This window comes from Podarcis raffonei, chromosome 14 (genome assembly GCF_027172205.1).
Source record: "Podarcis raffonei isolate rPodRaf1 chromosome 14, rPodRaf1.pri, whole genome shotgun sequence".
In the NCBI taxonomy this organism is placed as follows: domain Eukaryota; kingdom Metazoa; phylum Chordata; class Lepidosauria; order Squamata; family Lacertidae; genus Podarcis; species Podarcis raffonei.
In genome coordinates, this window is record NC_070615.1 from 40144289 (window position 1) to 40165959 (window position 21671).

General features: G+C 43.4%; 1 protein-coding gene across 2 annotated transcripts; it reads left to right on the forward strand.

Moving 5' to 3' along the window:
* The first annotated feature begins 2053 nt into the window (after positions 1-2053).
* On the forward strand, positions 2054-20935 carry LOC128402163 (acyl-coenzyme A synthetase ACSM3, mitochondrial-like). Of its 2 annotated transcripts, none has more exons than XM_053366120.1 (14): positions 2054-2198; positions 6815-7033; positions 7977-8187; positions 8287-8497; positions 9438-9581; positions 9969-10125; positions 11725-11804; positions 12761-12884; positions 15247-15327; positions 15479-15580; positions 16656-16783; positions 17615-17714; positions 18649-18772; positions 19886-20935. In XM_053366120.1, exons 2-14 carry the CDS (start codon positions 6830-6832, stop codon positions 19966-19968), a joined length of 1749 nt encoding a protein of 582 aa, XP_053222095.1. In that variant the 5' UTR covers positions 2054-2198; positions 6815-6829; the 3' UTR covers positions 19969-20935. The 2 variants fall into 2 exon arrangements, with proteins under 2 accessions (XP_053222095.1, XP_053222096.1); XM_053366121.1 differs by having other exon boundaries at positions 6904-7033.
* Positions 20936-21671: the final 736 nt, after the last annotated feature.

Here is a 21671-nt window from a genome sequence, read left to right on the forward strand (position 1 = left end):
GTTGTGTTTTATATTTTTCCTGTGTTTTTATTATTCTATGTTTGGTTGTATCTTTTTATTGTTAAACTTAATAAAATATTATTATAAAAAAAGAGCTACAATTCCCATAGATCCCCATGAAGAGGGATTGATCGTTAAACCACTCAGGGAACTGTAGTTCTGGGAGGGGAATCAGGGCCTCGCTCCTCAAATTCTTTGAAGGAAGCAATGACTGTTTAAAGTAGACCCTAGTGCTTTGAATGTCTGATGTGAATGAAGCCTAAGTCCAGTTGGTGGACCGTCTGCCAACAAAAGGAAAAGCTGATAACTGTGCTGGTGTCACTTCTAATGGTGAGCACAACCCTGAGAAAATGGTGGAGAATTTTCAACCCCCAGGAGAAATTCTATGGAGTCTCACAATTTCTCTGCCAACAAATAAGGTGAGGAACTTCAAGAGTCCATTTGCATGCAGCCTTCCATTTATCTACAAACGAACCTGAACTTTAGACACAAGGCTGTTCCAAACCTTAACACTGAGGTCAACAGGAAACTGACAAGTTCAAATCAGAGCGAGGTGGAAGCTGAGTTCGAAGGAGGATTGACTAACTTGGACGAGGCTCTGTTCTGCAGACCTCTGCAAGTTTGGTATTACAAATGGATGACCAAGTAAAACTAGCAGATCAAAAGTGAGGCACGTTGAGCAATCCCATGCCACTGGATGATCCTGTCCAACTTCCTGGCTACATTTATGTCCACCACTAGTTCCATTCACTTCATGGTTTGAGTCCTACCCTCCAGAACAGGAGAAAACCTAATCCATCTTCCATGTGACAACCTTTTAGATAATGGAAGATGGCTATCATATCTCCTCTCAGCCTCCTCTTTTCCAGGCTAATCACCAACTCCCTCAACTGTTACTCACAACGCTTGCTTTCCAGACCCTTGATCAACTTGGTTGCCCTCCTCTGTGTTAGGATATTTCCGTTCCATCTTAAATGGTCAGGCATGATTGTTGCGTGTCACATGCCTGTTTACTCCCAGCACTGTTCTCTCTGGGAACTTCTGTTTTGTATATAGCTTTTGTTCTGGCTTTTTTCCTGGACACTGTGGCAAGCAGTCATGTTTTTCCTTTGTTCTGATCTACGTTGAATAAAGCTGTAAATATGCTCTCCTGTCTGAATCTTCCGTTGTGGAGACTGCTGAAAAGGGTGTGCATGAGTCTTGGAATGTCTCTGAGGCTCGTGTCGCTAATTGACTGATGCTGTTTCACGGGAGACCGGTGATCGTCTGGAGATGACGGGGGGCCCTGCATGATGGCTCCGTCTCCCTGGCAGCATCCCAACACTCTGCACACATCCAGCTTAAATCCTTCTTAAATTGTGGTGCCCAGAACTGGGACACAGGACTCCAGGTGTGGTCTGACCAAGGCAGAATAGAGCCGGACTATTATTATATGAGATCTAAACAGAACCCCAAGCCAGTAATCTGGCTGTTGCATTTTGGACCAATTTAAGTTTTTGAGTTGTTTTCAGTGGCTGCCTCATGCATAGCACATTGCAACAACCCAATCTGAAAGTTACCAGAGCATTTAAATAATGTCACAATAGCCGGCATTTCAGTTCACATTTTTTTTGTTTTGGGAAGTGTGAATTTGGTAATTAGCTTTCAAATGCAAACTGAACTGAACCTCTTCTTCATTACTAATGAAAATAGTACAAAATGTTGAAAAGCTCTGTGACCTCCTTCAAAAGGAAACCAAACCAGAACCCCAGAACTGATCACCACTTGATTCACCACTTGAAGAACTAGGGCAAGCCCAGGAAGATCTTGAATGAAACAGGAGAGGCCACTGTTTCTACCTTTCAGAGTCAAGGAAAGAGTTCTGCCATTTTTGGATTTGCTAAGCCTCTCTACTCCATTTTCCCTTATCCAACCTGCATTCCCCAATGACTTGGGGGGGGGGAGGGCATATCTTACATTTCAGCATAAATTAATTTGGAGGAAAGAACGGGGGCCTTTTGGCAAATACGTGGCGATCTAGTCAAACATTAACTTTTGACTTACATCAGACTATTCAAGTGAAAGGTTCTCAAATGTCAACTGATGGATCTCTGATAAAAGTTAATGTTGATGTACTGCTTGCTGTTTCATTCAGTTCTCAAAAACCCTGGTGAATTTCCTTTTGGAGTGCTCTCTGCTATTCCAGAGTGTGGGTTGTGGTAAGTTGTCTGCATGTTTATACAGAGATTCTAGTTTCTGAGTTGTGTAACGTCGTCTGGGTATGTGTCTAACAATGAAACTATGTTGTTAAAACAACCAGATCTTACATAAAGCATATAGGTACCAACGCCCAACTACGTATAGTCACAAAAGCAGTCAGTTTGAAATGAGCTGTAACTAATATACATAGATATTATCCAGTTGTTTCAAGAAAGCATTACCACAGCTCAACTAACTAGGAGTGCTTTCAGACTGTTGCTCTTTTTGAGTAGGATTCAGTCACACAGCTGCAAATTCAGGATGTGCCATTGACGTTGATTTTGTGCTCTTGCACACCAAACCCAGTTTCCAAAGCCACCGCAAAACTGGATTTAAAAAATAAAAATAAAATAAAAATGCAATAAAGGAATGTGATGGGGAAATTCACTGAGGGGTGTTGAATAACAGTTGCTTGGCATAACATCAGACAATATAAGCAAGTCAGGATGAGTGCTCAGTAAACAACCCCGTTTGCAATCGAATCACTATTGATACTTAATAGACAATGTAGAACCATCCTATATTTCAGCTAGATTATATTTATTTAGAGACTCTTGTTACATGTTACATTCCCATGTTGTTTTCGAAGAATGGTGCTTAGGAAGTAGCTAGAAACTGCCTGTTTGTACAATGTCAGGATGGTCCAGTCAGTGGTGCTCTTAAGAAGTGGTCTATACATAAGAATGTAAAATGTTGTCAGGGGGTGGATCTACACACTGGGGGGGGGCGTGTTATAAATAAGTCAGAAATTAAATCCGCTATGGGAAATCGTTTATAATTTTATTTGCTCTCTGGCGCCATCCGGTGTTGCATGTTTATAACACATTCAAAAGGCTGATTCCAGGTTCTGCAGTTTGCATGGCTGCCAATAGGAGGCCCCACCAATTGCAGCATGAGGAAGAGCGGTGCAGCCCAGCAAGCTGTTTAACAGAGCAAGTGGGGGGGGGCCTTGAAGCACCTGCCCCACTCCATTAAACGTGTCCACAGCAAGGTTTAGCAACCCACTGGGTGAAGTGCCTTCACGCACACACTCACAAATACTACCAGCTTTTGAATTTCACTGCTTGCCCTTTTCACATTTTGTGTGAACATTAATATCATTTGTAGGTATAGCTGGATCTGCAATCCTATATTCACTTACCTGGGAGTAAGTCCTATTTAAGGACGCGGGTGGTGCTGTGGGTTAAACACAGAGCCTAGGACTTGCCGATCAGAAGGTTGGCGGTTCGAATCCCTGCGACAAGGTGAGCTCCCGTTGCTCGGTCCCTGCTCCTGCCAACCTAGCAGTTTGAAATCACGTCAAAGTGCAAGTAGATAAATAGGTACCGCTCCAGCAGGAAGGTAAACAGCGTTTCCGTGCATTGCTCTGGTTCACCAGAAGCGGCTTAGTCATGCTGGCCACATGACCCGGAAGCTGTACGCCGGCTCCCTTGTCCAATAAAGCGAGATGAGCACCGCAACCCCAGAGTCAGCCACAACTGGACCTAATGGTCAGGGGTCCCTTTACCTTTCAGTCCTATTTAACTCAGCATGGATTACTTCTCGGTAGACATGCCTTCTCTGAAGATGTTTTATTACCAAGATGGCAAGGTCTAACTTCTCAAATCAAGCCTTCCCCTGGACTCTCTCTCTCTCTTTCTAAAAAAAACCTTGTATTTGTACATGCTCTTTTCTTATAATTTCTAACTAAACAACAATAAACTAAAGTAAAAAATCCAATAAACTAAATTCCAATAAATTAAATTATATGAAAACAGACTTCTGGTCATTTCCTGATGTAAGTTACATTCATGACATTGAATGTACTTATACTTCTTACCTTACTCTTACTATAGTTTCTAGTACTTTCTTATAGCATATTGTACCGTTTGTCCTTGCTTGGTAGTATTTAATTTCCCTGGATTCTCAATGGATCCATGCCTGCCCCTTCCCCAGAATTCTGCTCACAAGTAAATGAAAATTTGAGGAAAGTGGATGAAATTATTATATCTCCTGAGCCTCTCAGTAGAAGCAACACAAACATGTGATTTGATGGTGAAGGAGGGTGGGGTGGGGAGAGAGAAAATTGATTTTCAAAAGCCTCCAGCAAACAGTGATGAAATCTCTTTAGTTTTCAGTAATTTGAAAACCAGGCAAGGATATTATACAGGCACTGCTTTCCTGTCCTTAAACTCCCTCTCTGAAAAATATATAATTTAATGTAACAAGGGTTTCCCTTCAGTTATGCTTATTCGTCAGGGACATCAGCATTAAAATAGGACTTTTCAGTGGGGCATGTGGAATTCCTCCTCATATTTATTTATTAAATATATATGCAACTTTCCTCCTGTTGCAGAACCTATGGCAGCTTGTTGTTTAGTTGTTTAGTCGTGTCCAACTCTTCGTGACCCCATGGACCAGAGCACGCCAGGCACTCCTGTCTTCCACTGTCTCCTGCAGTTTGGTCAAACTCATGCTGGTAGCTTCGAGAACACTGTCCAACCATCTCGCCCTCTGTCGTCCCCTTCTCCTTGTGCCCTCCATCTTTCCCAACATCAGGGTCTTTTCCAGGGAGTCCTCTCTTCTCATGAGGTGCCCAAATTATTGGAGCCTCAGCTTCAGGATCTGTCCTTCCAGTGAGCACTCAGGGCTGATTTCCTTAAGAATGGATGCGTTTGATCTTATTGCAGTCCATGGGACTCTCAAGAGTCTCCTCCAGCACCATAATTCAAAAGCATCAATTCTTTGGCGATCAGCCTTCTTGATGGTCCAGCTCTCACTTCCATACATCACTACAGGGAAAACCATAGCTTTAACTATATGGACCTTTGTTGGCAAGGTGATGTCTCTGCTTACAGCATCAATTAAAACAGATAAAGCTTCAAAGTATAAATATTAAAACCAATTAAATAGGTAAACTTTGTTTTTAAAAGCACTGAAAACACTGAAAACCATTCAAATTCTCACACACACTCAAAAGAACATCACCCACCTCAGAAGACCCCTCCAGTTTGTGGTCAAAGGCCTGTTGGAACAAAGAAATCATTGGCTGGCAGCAAAAGGAAAGCCCAGAGGGGGCCAGCCTAGTCTCATGGAAGAGAGTTCCACAATCTGGGAGCAACCACCAAGAAGGCCCTCTTACCTTCTCGCCCAATGTGCCTACAAAAGTGGCAGAACCAAGAGAAAGGCCTACAGAAAGCATTCCTTTTTTAAGGGACCAAATGTGTACTAAATGTGTCCTTTAGAGAAAAGTGTGCCCAAATATACATATAAATGCGGAACTGTTGAGGGAGTCGGGTATGTTGACCTGGAGAAGAGGAGACTTAAATTATAATAATAATAATATTTTTTTATTTATACCACACCCTTCCCGGTTCAGAAAACCGGGCTCAGGGTGGCTAACAACAAATTTAAAGCACTTAATTGATGCAACCAAAAACAGTATAAAATACAGTATAAAACGTGAATAACAATAAATTCAGAATTCAAAAATCAATTTAGGGGGGAAATCCATCCAATAAACATTAGATGATCATCAGGGCTAGCTGGCTAAATTAGTCCTATTTGGGCCAGCGAGGAGGCCAGGGGAGAATTAGCTGTGGGATCCCAGATGTTATGTACTGAAATTCTCACCCTGGGCCAGCAGGGGGATACTGTAGATAGTTTTCACTCAGGTCCACATATGCAAATAAGGAATTGAAAGTGACGTTCAGTGATTGGATAGTTACAGAAAGTTGTTACTGTTGCCTCGTAGTTGAGCTCTATATAATCAGGTTGGCTGAACCCTTCAGCCCAGTTCTGTTCTGGCCTGTGAATAAACAAGAGCTGTTTGAAGAGTCGCTGTGTCGTCTGATATGTTCACCCACAACTTAACACCAGAGTGGGTAATCTTCATAAAAAGGGAAAGGGGGGGAGAGGAAGGGGAATAAAAGATCAGGCTAAGTTCAAATTGAAAGAGGTGAAAGGATGGTCATCTTCAAATATCTGAGGGGCTGTCACAAGGAAAATGGAGCAAGCTGGTTTCCTGCTGCTCTGGAGGGTAGGCCCTCAACCAACGGACCCAAATTACAAGAAAGGAGGTTCCGACTAAACATCAGGAAGAACTTTACGATGGTAAGAGCTGTTCAACCCTGGAGTGAGCTGCTTCGAAAGGTGGTGGGATCTCCTTCATTTAATTTTAAAAAAAACAAACAGAGATTGGATGGCCATCTGTCAGGGGTCCTTTAGCTGTGATTCCTTCACTGCAGGGGCTCTGACTAGATTAGGGTCACTTCCAACTCTACAGTTCTCAGATTCCAGGATTCTTTGAGGCTGGAACCCGGCCCAGCAGCAAATGGGCAATGGGAACATGACGCACAGTTCAGCTCCCATTTTCAACACTGAAACAGCTATATAGAGCAGGCTTCATCAACCTCGGCCCTCCAGATGTTTTTGGCCTACAACTCCCATGATCCCTAGCTAGCAGGACCAGTGGTCAGGGATGCTGGGAATTGTAGTCTCCATTGGAGTTCCACTTTGCACTTTTGTCACTGGAATTTATTCAATGCATACATGTTTAATACTTTTTTTTTCCTTTTTCTTTTGGTTTTCCATAAAGGCAAGAATTGTTTTCATGGCAGGGGCAAGGAAGCTTCTCTCCAGAATTCCAGTTTTAAAGTCTTTTAGTGCTTTCAAATTGCCTTGTAGAATCATGAGTCAACCTTGCAGTGGATCTCCATTTCTGGATTTCTCAGACACTGAAGCCCTCTACAAAAATGTGCCAGACCATTTTAATTTTGCACATGATGTCCTGGATCAATGGAGCCAAAAGGAAAAGGTAAGGGACTGTATCTGTCATGATTTCCTAGCATTATTCGTCAGTCGTGCTGATCTTTATTGTTTATAGCAAATGGTCATTGAATATGTCTCTCAAAACAAACTATATGTCAACAAAACATAAATTAGCATTACCTTTCAGCAAATCATCAAAACCTAAAGTTTTGCAAAACCTAAAACCTAAAGTTCCCTATTTCATTTACATTAAGAAGTGAAGTCCCTTTGGTAGTCAAAACTGTTTTGAGTCAATAAAAAAAAGTAGCATGGAAACTTCCTAACTGCTAGCCAGAGTTGAGAAAAGTTGTCCTGTTTGGCTTTTCTTGGTTTCTCATTTTTCCCGTCTTAAATTCAGTTCTCAACATTTCCCCCTCAGCTTACAAATCCATTCTGCCTCCTGCCTAAAAATGTCTGCATGGAATTCATCAGCATTTTAGTGTGAAAGTTCTTGTCTAACCCTTACATCCTCTGTTTTTTTTTTTTCATTTTCCCTTATTTAACATGCCAAGTGATGTTCAAAATTCTGAATGTTTTTGTATGTTTCATTTTCCTCTGTATAAATGGCATTAAGATTGTTACTTGAGGTCTGCTTAATTCATTTCTGTTGTCCTGAGGACTTGAATTTACAGAGTATCAGATACGTTGCAAATTTTGTCTGTAGATAGTCTAGCTTCAGCTGTTTATGGGGATGCTACATCTATAGTTTGATTAATTTTATGCCTACTTGCTCAAAAACAAGTAGGCATAAAATTAATCAAACCATAGATAAAATATGAAACAAGATGTAAGGGATAGCTTGATTTTATTGGTGTCCTCTTTGGAAAATTTTATAGGGTTTTCTGTAAACCGCTGAGAAACCTTTCGCTGATTATTTGGTATATAAATCTTGTTAGAGAGATAGCTAAGTAAAATAGCTTCCATTTTTCTTCATCCTTTGTGCCTGATAGGATAGAAAGAGAGCTTCCAGTCCTGCTCTTTGGTGGGTAAGTGGGAAAGGCGAGGAGGTGCAGTGGAGCTTTGAGGAGCTGGCATTCTTAACCAGGAAAGCAGCCAACGTCCTCTCCAAGGCTTGCAATCTGCAGAAGGGAGACCGAATCGTCATCATCCTCCCCAGGGTGCCTGAGTGGTGGCTGATCACTGTGGGCTGCATCAGAGCAGGTCAGTCAGGTCCTCTCTGTGCTAGGAACCAACAGAAAGATCCATTTTTGCTGTGTCTCCCTCTCCTTTCTTTTTAATTACATTTTGTTTTGCTCCTAGGTGTCACCTTCATCCCAGCCACGACACTATTGACTGCTCAAGACATCTTGTACCGGCTCCAAAAGTCTCGGGCCAAATGCATAGTTACAAATGACGCCTTGGCTCCATTGATTGACTCTCTTGCATCTGATTGCCAGTTCCTGAAAACTCGGATGTTGGTCTCCAAAGGCACCAGCAGAGAAGGATGGCTGAACTTCCATGACCTGCTGAAGTGAGAATCTCTGCTGCCTTGTTAAGCAAGTCAGGGATAAGTCAAAGAGTGAGATAGAAAAACCTGGTGTCTGCAGTATTCATCACCTACATCAGGAAGATAGCCAATTGCTTTCCAACATTTGTATAGCGGACAAAAATGTATACAAAAATATGTATTTTGGGAGGAATGTCAACTAAAATGTTGCAGAATTTTCACGGGATTTTTTTATTATTTAAGTACAGTGGAACCTCGGGTTATGCACTGTCCTCCTTATGAACGCTTCGGGTAACAAGCTCCGCTAACCCGGAAGTAGATGACCCTGGTTGCGAACTTTGCCCTGGGATGTGAGCGGAGGTCACGTGGGGGCAGCGGGAGGCCCCATTAGCGAAAGTGTGCCTCATGTTAAGAACTGTTTCATGTTAAGAATGGACCTCCGGAATGAATTAAGTTTGTAACCGGAGGTACCACTGTACAATGGTACCTCGGGATGCGAACGGGATCCGTTCCGGAGCCCCATTCGCATCCCGAATGGAACGCAAGACGTGACGGCGTGTCTGCGTGTGCGCGGGTCGCATTTTGCTGCTACTGCGCATGCGCATGACATCATTTTGAGCATCTGTGCATGCGCGAGCAGCGAAACCCAGAAGTAACGCGCTCCGTTACTTCTGGGATGCCGTGGAGTGCAACTCGAACACGTTCAACCCGAAGTGCATTCAGCTCGAGGTATGACTGTATATGAATCACAAGTTGATTCAAAAATTCAAGGAACTTGAGTTAATTTGAATGGAGTATCTTGGATGAAGTCTTCCCTCTGCAACATTTTATTGCAGTTCGCACTTATCTGTTTTCTATTGGAATCCTAATTTCCCAGAATACCTTAAGCTTACAAGATCACAGACCATTGATTTTGATTGCACCTACCCCATTCTTACTACTTTCCCACTTTTCTGTTTTAAAGTGCCGCAGACGGTGATCATCAGCCTGTCAAAACAAGGAGTCAAGATCCAATGACCATCTACTTTACCAGTGGAACCACGGGTTATCCCAAAATGGTGGAACACTCCTGCAGCAGTTTGGGGATTGGGCTGACAGTTGTTGGAAGGTATCTATCTCTTTCTAAATCTTCAGGGGCAACAAACACAACAGAAAGTCCTGTGGCAGTTTAAAGAATGACTATTTAATTGTGGCAAGAACTTTGATAGGCATGATGGAGTGGCTGTAATCTTTGTTTTAAGCTTAAGGCACAATAAAACTGCAATTCTTAGTCATCCAAAGGAGAGCCTCCAAGCACAACATTTTAAAGTACCACAGCTTTGAACCATTTCCATCTCTCCACCTCCCCCATTCTAACACCTGCTGCTGTCCTTTAAATCTTAAAATCAAAAGATCTCATCCCATATCTTTTCACCCTGTCTAGTTTGTTCCTCAAACATAAGTATGTCTAATAAATGTAACTGAGCAGTCATCGTGTTTGCCTCCTTATTAACAGGTACTGGATGGACCTGAATCCTTCTGATGTGATCTGGGGTTTCTCTGACACAGGCTGGATCAAATTTGTCTTCAGCAATTTGTACCCTACATGGATCCAAGGGGCGTGCATCTTTCAGCATGGCATGCTCCAGTTCGAGCCAACGACTGTTCTCAATGTAAGGCTAACGTTGCCTTATTCAAAAGGCAGGAAGCATTGGGGCAGAAGACCAAGGTGTTTGGGAAGAAGAAGAAGAAGAAGAAGAAGAAGAAGAAGAAGCAGCAGCAGCAGCGGAGGGGGAGGAGGAGTTTGGATTTGATATCCCGCTTTATCACTACCCTAAGGAGTCTCAAAGCGGCTAACATTCTCCTTTCCCTTCCTCCCCCACAACAAACACTCTGTGAGGTGAGTGGGGCTGAGAGACTTCAAAGAAGTGTGACTGGCCCAAGGTCACCCAGCAGCTGCATGTGGAGGAGCGGAGACGCGAACCCGGTTCCCCAGATTACGAGACTACCGCTCTTAACCACTACACCACACTGGCTCTCCCACTGGTTTGGGGGAGTTGCTCTGCCAACAGAGATCCTGAGTTTCCTCCTTGAGCTCCAAACCCAGAAGAGTGGTTGGGAATTTGCTTTGCATTCAGAAGGTTCTGGGTTCAATGACATCTCTAGGTAGGGCTGTGAAAGATTCCCTGTCTGGGACCCTGTGGAGTTGCTTTCAATCAGTGTAGACAAAGCTAAGCTAGATGGACCAATCTGATTCAGTATAAGGCAGGTTCCTATACGTACTCCATAATAGCCTTGCCTGCCTTGCAAGAGCTATCTGGGGTCTCCAACAGAGGTCTTTCCCCAATACCTCGTATCTCATCTGAGGGGTGGAGAACATTTGTCAGCATCAAGGCCCATGTAACCTTCTGGGCAATATCCCAAGGGCCACTTGCCAGTGGTGGGTGGGGCCAAAGGGGAAATTGGGCAGAGTAATAAATGTAAATTGAACCTTTGTACAATGAGGTATTTTCTACTCACTCATTTGCTTCTCTTCCTCCACTCTGGAAGTTCAAGAGCCAATGTGGTGTAGTGGTTAAGAGCGGTAGACTCGTAATCTGGTGAACTGGGTTCGCGTCTCCGCTCCTCCACATGCAGCTGCTGGGTGACCTTGGGCCAGTCACACTTCTCTGAAGTCTCTCAGCCCCACTCACCTCACAGAGTGTTTGTTGTGGGGGATGAAGGGAAAGGAGAATATTAGCCACTTTGAGACTCCTTAGGGTAGTGATAAAGCGGGATATCAAATCCAAACTCCTCCTCCTCCTCCTCCTCCTCCTCCTCCTCCTCTTCTTCTTCTTCTTCTTCTTCTTCATTAAGGGAACATCCCAGCCAGGCAAAACATCCAAGAAGGGTGCATAGCAGGGCCAAGGAGGGCTGTGGCCTAGAAAGTGTTGGAGATGTAGCTGGGGAGCATTCCAAGGGCCGGATAGAAAGGTCTGAAGGGCCGCATTCTGCCCCAGTCTGAGGTTCCCCAGAGAGGCTAAGAATTTAACTGAGAATCTTCTGCATTCAAAGCTCTTCCCGCTGAGCAGTGGTCCCTTTCCAGACCACAATTCCCTCTTTTTGACGGAGGCAGGAAATCTGTTTCCTCCATTTCTTGGTAGAAGTAAAAACAACAATTCAGCCTTACAGGAAAATGTTTCAGACAAAAAGTTAAAAATCAGAAATAAACCCTTGTGAGACTTCTGGAATCACTTGGTGCAATAGGAATGTGTTTGTGTTTTCCCCTCTAGACCCTCGCCAAGTATCCCGTGACAACTTTCTGTGGCCCCCCAACTGTTTATCGTATGCTTCTGCAGCACAACATTGGAAGGTATAGCAAACTCTGCATGGTAGCATCTGTGCATTTTAAAACTCAGCACTAACTTCCTGCTTTTTTTAAAAGTGCACTTCTGAGTCCCTCTGCCTGGGTTTACAGAATCATAGATTCACAGAACTGTGGAGTTGGAAAGGACACTGAGTGTCATCTAGTCCAACCCCCTACCTGTTTTTTCTTTCTTTTGTTTTAGCTTGTTTCCTATTAAATTCATCTCATTATTTATATTTCTTGCTTCCTTTGGAAATATTTCATAGAATCTTAGAATTGTAGTCGAGGGATGCCCCAAGGCTCACCTAGTCACACCCTCTGTGATTTCATTTTCCATTTCTTTATTTCTTGCATTTACAATATTTCCATTTTCTACTTCTTGCTTGCGCTTGATAACATTTATTTTTTTAAATTTCTGAACTCAATCCCACCCTAACCTGAGCATTGGCCAAGCTTTTCCGGGACTGATGGGCATTTGAGTCCAACATTACACCAGCACTAGGTGTGCTAACTGGGATGCTATTGTATGCCTGTATAACTTGCCATATGAGACGCGGGTGGCGCTGTGGGTTAAACCACAAAGCATAGGACTTGCTGATCAAAAGGTCAGCAGTTTGAATCCCCGCGACGGGGTGATCTCCCATTGCTCAGTCCCTGCTCCTGCCAACCTAGCAGTTTGAAAGCACGTCCAAGTGCAAGTAGATAAATAGGTACTGCTCTGGCAGGAAGGTAAACGGCGTTTCCGTGCGCTGCTCTGGTTCGCCAGAAGCAGCTTAGTCATGCTGGCCACATGACCCGGAAGCTGTACGCCGGCTCCCTTGGCCAATAAAGCGAGATGAGCGCCGCAACCCCAGAGTCAGTCACTACTGGACCTAATGCTCAGGGGTCCCTTTACCTTTTTATAACTTGCCATGGGGGCAATAATCACTGTTGACTCAAAGCTTCTTCATACCCTCATGCAGATACAAGTTCAAGAGCCTGAGACGGTGCCTGAGTGGTGGGGAAGGCAACAGCCCTGAAGTGATGGAGCAGTGGAAAGCGCAGACAGGAGTGGGAATCCGTGAAGGCTATGGACAGACAGAGACAGTACGTTGGCATTTGGCCATGTATCTATAGACAACAACAACAAACCTATGATTACGTGAAACATACTCAATAAACACACAAGACGTAACCGGCTGTACTTTTGAATAAATAAGGTATACTATTCGTTGTATCAAATTGTAGATTTCAACGGAAGTCTCATAAAGTTCAACGGAAAAAGCAGAAGACCCAGTGGATCAGTTCATTCTCTAGTCTGTTCATGCAAGGATTTCCAGAATAGTAGCCTTGTTTCGCAACCACTACTATACTATAAGATCCACTATCCTGTAATATTACATATGAGCCTATTCTACTGATGTAGCCTAGGATGGCGAAACAAGGCTAATATTCCGTAAATCCTTGTCTTAGACTCTGAAAGGATTCTGTGGAACTGTAACAACCCTTCATGTGGATTATTGGACTTTTTGAACAGACAGGTGGAATAGATACTTTTACTTTTACATGTATGGACCTTATACATAAACTGACTAGAGAATGAGCTGATCCACTGGGTCTTCTGCTTTTTTCATTGAACTTTATGAGACTTCTGTTGAAATCTACAATTTGATACAATGAATGTTGTTGTTGTTTAGTCGTTTAGTCGTGTCCGACTCATCGTGACCCCATGGACCAGAGAACGCCAGGCACCTCTGTCCTCCGCTGCCTCCCGCAGTTTGGTCAAACTCATGCTGGTAACCTCGAAAACACTATCCAACCATCTCATCCTCTTTCGCCCCCTTCTCCTTGTGCCCTCCATCTTTCCCAACATCAGGGTCTTCTCCAGGGAGTCTTCTCTTCTCATGAGGTGGCCAAAGTACTGGAGCCTCAGCTTCACAATCTGTCCTTCCAGTGAGCACTCAGGGGTGATTTCCTTCAGAATGGAGAGGTTTGATCTTCTTGCAGTCCATGGGACTCTCAAGAGTCTCCTCCAGCACCATAATTCAAAAGCATCAATTCTTCAGCGATCACCCTTCTTGATGGTCCAGCTCTCACTTCCATACATCACTACTGGGAAAACCATAGCTTTAACTATACGAACCTTTGTTGGCAAGGTGATGTCTCTACTTCTCAAGATGCTGTCTAGGCCTGTCATTGCCCTTCTCCCAAGAAGCAGGCGTCTTTTAATTTCGTGACTGCTGTCACCATCTGCAGTGATCATGGAGCCCAAGAAAGTAAAATCTCTCACTGCCTCCATTTCTTCCCCTTCTATTTTCCAGGAGGTGATGGGACCAGTGGCCATGATCTTCGTTTTTTTGATGTTGAGCTTCAGACCATATTTTGCGCTCTCCTCTTTCACCCTCATTAAAAGGTTCTTTAATTCCTCCTCACTTTCCCTAGATACAATGAATCCCTAGATACAATGAATAGTATACCTTATTTATCAGGTATCTATAGAATCATAGAATCACAGAATTGTAGAGTTGGAAGGGAGCCCAATGGTCATCTAGTCCCCCCGCTGCAATGCAGGAAACTTGCCTACTGCCGTCCCCGTGTGGGCTCGAACCACCAACCTTCTGGGTAACAGCCAAGCGCAGCTGGCCCAATGTGCCAGCAGAAGCTTATCAAATCCAAATGCATGATTTCCCCAAAACGCCCCACATGGGAGAATGCACCTCCATCCATATTGGAGAGAATGGAATGGAGTGCCCTAGAAAAGGGCATGGCTGGCTGGTTGGAACCCTGTATAGGAAAAGTATACTTGAAGGAACGTCTCCACCCCCATTGTTCAGCCCAGACACTGAGGTCCACCTCCGAGGGCCTTCTGACGGTTCCCTCACTGTAAGTGGTAAAGTTACAGGGAACCAAGCAGAGGGGCTTCTTGGAAGTGGCACCGGCCCTGTGTAATGCCCTCCCATCAGATGTCAAGGAAACATCTAAAACACAACTTTTAGAAGACGTCTGAAGGCAGCCCTGTATAGTGGTATCTCGGGTTAAGTACTTAATTCGTTCCGGAGGTCCGTTCTTAACCTGAAACTGTTCTTAACCTGAAGCACTATTTCTGGGTTAGCAGAGTCTGTAACCTGAAGCGTATGTAACCTGAAGCATACGTAACCCGAGGTACCACTGTATCCGGAAGTTTTTTTTAATGTTTGACATTTTATTATGTTTTAATATGTACTGGGACCCGCCCAGAGATGGGCAGGGTATAAATAATAAAATTGTTGTTGTTGTTGTTGTTGTTCCATGCCGCAACTTCTCCTGCAGACTCCAGCTTGTACAGTCCTCACTCAGCTATGGCCCTTCCCCAAATCTGTAAATGGAAGATAGATAAAGTCGACTGAAAATTCTCTAATCAGTTAAAAGCCATAGTTTCAAAGAGGGAGAGAGAGAAACCTGACTGGACATTTACCATTTCTTTACACAGACTATGTTATGTTCGACTAGGAGAGATATGAAAGTCAAGCCTGGCTTTGCTGGAACGCCTGCTCCTCCATTTGATGTCCAGGTAGGAATATTTATAATGCAGGGAAGCCATAACAGTCAGCCATAATAACCCGTGTTGCTTGAGTAAACACCGTGATGTGCCCATATTGCTCAACTGAAGAGACAAAACAGAAAAGCTCAAATAACTGATGCTTGGGGTTCCATCTTTCTAGATAATAGATGAACATTGCAATCGCCTACCTCCTGGGGAAGAAGGAGACATTGCTGTTAAAATCAAGCCCAAAAGGCCCTTGGGTCTCTTCACCTGCTATGTGGTAAGAAACGAACCCTCTCAAATGATGGGGCAGCCTCCAAGGAATATAACAGAGGTGGGGGACCTTCCAGATGTTCCTGACTGGACCTCCCATCATCCCTCTCCATTGACCATGATTGCACCCATGTTGGGTGTTGTAGTAGAGCAACATTTAGAGGACCACCCCTAGAATAAAAAGATATTGGGTGCTTTTTCAGCAGACGTTAATAAGGCTGGATGGGGGAACTTACAAACCCGTAAAATGCAAAGCAAGCTGGCAATCAGTTTAAATCATTTGCGGAGAACCTTTGGCCCTCCAGATGTTGCAGAACTACAACTCCCATCTACCCCAGAAAGCACAGCAAGCAAGCTGGGGGTGATGGGGGTTGTAATTCAGGGCCAAAGGTTCCCTACATCTGGTTTAAACCAAATAAGTAAGGGAAAATATGATGGAGCAAAAATTGCTAGGAGAGTTCATACATCAAAATTTGGGGGGGGGGGCGGATTTTACACCACCTTGCTGAAAAATGAACACAACAAAACCGGTCAGGAATCATAGCAGTGGATCATCCCATTTAACAACGGAATGCCTGGGTAAGCAGAAATGTCTTAGCCTGATGTCTTAAAGCTGGCAATGATGGTGCCAGGCATGTTTCCCTGGGGAGAGCATTCCAGAAACAAGGGGCCACCACTGAAAAAGCCCATTCTTGTGTTGCCATTGTCCTCACCTTCCTTGGAGAAGGCACTCAGGGAAGGGCCCTTGCTAATGACAGCAGAATCCATGTAGTTTGATAGAGAAAGATATTAGCCATCATGGCTATATGCAGTCTCCAGGACCAGAAGTGCCATGAGTTGTATTCCATGCTAGTTCTCTGCAGTTAACCAAATGTGAAAGCCCAAGCATCTCTGTGTTAACCAAAATGCAAAAGCCAACTTTTACCCAGGAAAGCACTCCATTTGAGATCTTAGAACGTTCTGCCTGTGTTGCTAGATCTGTGATGGGCCCTTCCCAAATGCAGGATACCGTCTGATGTTGCAAGAATCAAGAGATGAATGTGCCTTTGTAGCTTTGTTGATCTCTGCTGCATTATTCTTAGGATGACCCTGAGAAAACAGCTGCAACAGAGCGTGGGGACTTCTACATCACCGGGGACAGAGGGTTCATGGATGAAGAGGGATATGTCCAGTTTGTGGCAAGAGCCGATGACGTTATCTTGTCCTCTGGGTACGCTTATTTTGTAAAACACTTGGCACGGCTGGGGTTTTTTTACCGTACCACAAGCATCTGCAATGCAGAAGTTGCAACACCATTTAAAAGACTAGAAATCAAGCCAGCACCGTCCCTGGTAAAGTAATATCCATTCCATACATTAAAGGCTCATTCATTTCCCCAGAGAATCCTGGGAACTGCAGCTTGTTAAGGGTGCTGGGAACTGTAGTTCTGTGAAAATTAAACTGCAGTTGCCAGGGTTCTTTCGGGGAAGCTGTGGGTGGTATTCAACTAAGTTTTACTCAGAGTGAGCCCACCAAAATTAACAAACATGACTAAGTTAGGCCCATTCATGTCCATATGTGTGCTCTAAGTAAAATTTAGCTGAATGATACCCTATGCGCTTTAAATTCAAAGTAACACTAAGGAGATGCTTCTATAACCAGAAGTGTTTCTATTTGTCTCACAAAGCAATCTCCCCTCTTGTCTCCATGCACTGCTCTGGGGTTTCACCTGACAGGTTCCGGTCCCCCACAGCACACTTGGGGGTCTAGGGAGTGGAGAGAGGGGGGAAGCCCTATTCCTCTAGCAGAAACCTTTGTGCTGGCTTACACTCATGGGACCGTGCAGATGAATCCTTGCCCCTGGGGTGATGGGAGTTATAGCTGAGCAATATCTCGAGGATCAAAGTCCTCTCCACACCTGAATCAAGGTGAGATCCAGTCTTAGCCCTATTCAGAGCAGACCCATTGAAATTAACAGACCTAAGTTAACCATGTTAGCACACACAAAGCTCTGCTTCAGGCTGATAGCTTGCCAAGATCTAACTTCTCCTTCAAATCTGAGGTATCGCATTGGGCCATCAGAAGTAGAAAATGCCTTGATGGAGCACCCGGCAGTGGCAGAAGCAGCTGTCGTCAGCAGCCCAGATCCTGTCCGAGGAGAGGTATGGTTCTCTCTTCTTCTTCTTCTTCTTCTTCTTCTTCTTCTTCTTCTTCTTCTTCTTCTTCTTCTTCTCCTCCTCCTCCTCCTCCTCCTCCTCCTCCTCCTCCTCCTTCTTCTTCAATATGTTTGAAAGATTTTCACTAAGTAACAAAAATACATCCATTGCCTCTATTTTCAAATTGTTGAATCCTTCATATAGGTCTGTTACAATCAGTTTGAGACATTTTTGTTATAGGCAATGTGGGGTTGTAGGCAACATGCAGCTCCACCTGTAATATAAGCATGGAAATTGGAAGTTAAGGCTTCTATGTTCCTGCCCAGTCTGTGGTCCAGGAGCTAAGTGTGGATGGGCAGCTTCTAGGTCTCTGCGCTTCCTTCTGAGGGTTGTTCAACTTTGGACTGGTCAGCCCTTCAAATACCTGCAGGGCCATTGGTACCCCACACCTGAAAAAGAGGGCACCTTCACAATATAGGGCTATCCCAGGACATCCTAGGAGGAATGAGCCTCATCTTGCTTCCTCCCTGTTTTGTTTTCTATGTACAGCAGGGGGTGGCTGTGTGTTCAAAAGAGCATTCAGTGATGTCTGAGCCCCAGCAGCAGCCTCAGGTGGGATAGTCCAGACCTACATTCCCCATCTCAGCAAGAGCTAGGTTTGTGTCAGAGAGGGAGGTGGGTACAGTTGATAGTATCATAGGAAGTTTCTTTATTCTGAGCCGGGCCATTGGTTCATCTAGCCCAGTATTGTCCTCACAGACTGGCAGTGGCTCTCCAAGTTTGCAGGCTGGGTTCTCTCACAGCCCGACCTGGAGAAGCTGGGATCTTCTGCAGGCAAAGCTCTAACCACTGAGCTACAGCCCTTCCCCTCATTTTCTCCCCTTCCACACACACAAGCACGGCTATCAATTAACCTTGCCTCCATTCGCCTTCATTGTAGGTTGTGAAAGCTTTCGTCGTCCTGTCGCCAGTTTATCAGTCACATGACAAAGAACAATTAATTCTTGAACTGCAAACACATGCCAAGAAAGTGACAGCTCCTTACAAGTACCCCCGAAAGGCAAGTACAGTGTTCAGAATTACTCGGCGTCAATCACTGGATCTTGGGTGAAGGGAGAGACAATGTTCTTAAGAATGGATTAGGAATGATCGTAGCCTAGCAATGCTTCCAGACTCTGGTTTCAGACAAGAGTCACATTTCAAAGCAAAATTACCTGATTTGTGCTGTCCTTTGAAATTTGTGCTGTCCTTTGAAATTTGAATTTTACGATGCAGTTGTCCAATGGAGTTGTGCATTCAAAATGCATATACTGGAGTAAATTTGCACAGAAGTGCAAAAATGCATTATATGAAGGGGAGCTGATTTGCAAAAAAATAAATAACAGTGTTTATATTTGAAGAAATTTGCACACAAATGGTCGTGAATTTTCATGTGCACGTTTAGAATTGTTAATTCGCAAACTGATGTTGAAATGTGAAGAGTTGAATTTAAGATTTGAAAAACGAGAAACCAAGATAAATCAAAACTGACGTATTCACCTGTCCTCTGGTTGTTGGGGATTGAACCTGAGATCTTTTTATGGAAAAAAAAGACATGTTCTGCCACTAAGCTACAATCCCTCTCCAATGGTTCCTATTTAAATGTGTATTATCTCTCTGAATATATATTACTGTTATAATCCACCCTTCACCAGTAGGTCTCAAGCTGGGTTATAACCATTTAAAATCCAAAATTAAAAACTTTAAACCTATTTTAAACAAAATTTTAAACTCCAAGTTTGACACATTTCAGCTGCCAGAGACCACTGCAGCTTTAGGAGAAGTGTGAAATCAGTACATTTGTCCAATACATGCAACTCGGGTCATTTCCCAAAGGAATTTGCAATGCCTGAATTCCTCAACCATTCACATGCAGAAATTCAGCTGCTGTAGCTTTTTTGCTGCGTGGAGCTGAAAGGAGGGTCAAAAACTCCCTTTGCTAAGCCTCTGGCTGCCATACCCCAGATTCAAGGCCCAGGAGTCTTTCCAGGAGAGGTGGGGACAGCTTGTCAACCTGTGTTTTGTTAAGACTTGGGTTAAGATTCCTCTGTTCCACAAAAGTTGACTAAATGCAACTCCAAAAAAAGTTGATGTGCTCAGTTTATCTCTCTCTCTTTTTAATCCTTCAAAACAGATAGAGTTTGTTCAAGACCTACCCAAGACAATTTCTGGGAAAATCCAGAGGAAGGAGTTGAGGCTGAAAGAGTGGGGGAATGCCTAAGGAGACTCTGAAGTTATCAAAAAAGGACCGGTTGTCACAACAATATCACCAATGGATAGATGATGATGCTCCATTTGCCTTGGTGGCTCTTGGGTTGCCATCATTGTACAAATTTCTAGTGTCTCTTGTGGCTATAAAATAGGAATTTACAGCCTATGGGATATTAATTGGCCTGTTGGTGTCCTTCATGGTCACTTAAATTTCTTTGCTGTCTTATAAATTAATGGTTAATTATTGAAATGTTAGTGCTGTAAATGGTATTATGATTTTAATTATGTATTGTGGTTATTGTGTTGCTGCTTTTGGGGTGTTACTCTTTTGTAAACTGCTTTGGATACAAGTTTGCAGAAAATGCAGTATAGAAATAACGTCATGATTATATTATATCGTTATTATTTTATCATTATGAGCTGAAGAATTTCACCTTTCCTGTCAGTATATATATCAGTATTGTCTTGACATATCTTAGGGAAGTAGCAAGAACTATATAATGCCAATCTGAATAAATATGGAAAGTTGGTTTACATAAAATAGTGTCTAATGAATAAAATGGCTTAGTAGCTTACACTGCCGTTGCAGAAAAATAAAAGAGCAATCTCATGAATTGTTACAACTTACACAATATATTCAAACCTGCATTGCAAGGACCATAAGCATAAATCACAGGTGATGAACCTTGGGCCTTTCAGATGCTACTGGACCATAGCTGTCAATGTTTCCCTTTTTTAAAGGGAAATTCCCTTATTCCGAATAGGATTCCTCGCAAGAAAAGGGGAAAGTTAACAGCTATGTACTGGACTCCAAACTCATCAGCCCCACCCTTGAGTTCCTTTACCAATAATTCAGGAATTTTCACCACTGTAACTAAGCCAAATTTTACTGTCTGTGTTTTCTGACTGGTGTATGGAAAAGCACATGAACCTGACCTTTAAAGAGTTTGTAAGTAAACTAATTTTAACTTGCTAAATGTGTGATCGTTTTCTATGCTAGGGGAAGAGGGGAACTTTGGATGAAATGTAGAAGGGCGTATTTTAAAGGTCTAACAGTCTATATTTCCACACTTTGCTTTGCTGCATATTATGTGATTTTAAAACTCTGCTGGAGTTCTCTAACCAAAGAGTACTTGCCCAAAGCCTGGATCTTGGCATCCAGGAATTATCTTTTTATACCATTTCCCCCCACCCCTTGCCACAACACTTTTTGGTCTAACTGGAATCATGTGTCATCATAAGATTGTTTTGAAGATAAGCTCACAGCTCAAAGACTTTAAGTTCTGCAACTGGATGACCAGGTAGTTGAGTCAACCCAGTTGGATACTTCACCCACATATCTGAAGAAATAGATGCTGGTTTATGAAGGCTTATGTCTTATTTTCTTTTTTAAATAAACACAGTCTTTAATGTGCCACAGACCCTTTTGTTCCCCTGACCCTGATACCACAGACTAACACAGCTACCTCTCTTCTATTTATTTATTTTTAACATGCAATTTAGACAAACAGAAACAGACAAAACTGCTTTAAAGAGTGGGTGGGAGAGGTGGGTTTTGTGAGCAAATGCAAGCTTATTCAGCTGGCTAGCTTAAGCCAAGATAAGATAGCCTTAAGCCTGGTCTTAAATTGGAAGGTTGTCTTTTAACAATAATGGATATTCTAGGGTCTGGAGTGGTTGCAACACTCCTGCAGAACACCCTGATGTTTTCCC

Excerpts from the sequence above, each read along its gene's own strand:
- LOC128402163 (XM_053366120.1), top strand. The coding sequence starts at position 6,830 with ATGGCAGGGGCAAGGAAGCTTCTCTCCAGAATTCCAGTTTTAAAGTCT. Across the intron at positions 15,328-15,478 it reads CTCCTCCATTTGATGTCCAG|ATAATAGATGAACATTGCAA; the intron begins GTAGGAATATTT and ends CCATCTTTCTAG. Across the intron at positions 16,784-17,614 it reads GACGTTATCTTGTCCTCTGG|GTATCGCATTGGGCCATCAG; the intron begins GTACGCTTATTT and ends TTCAAATCTGAG.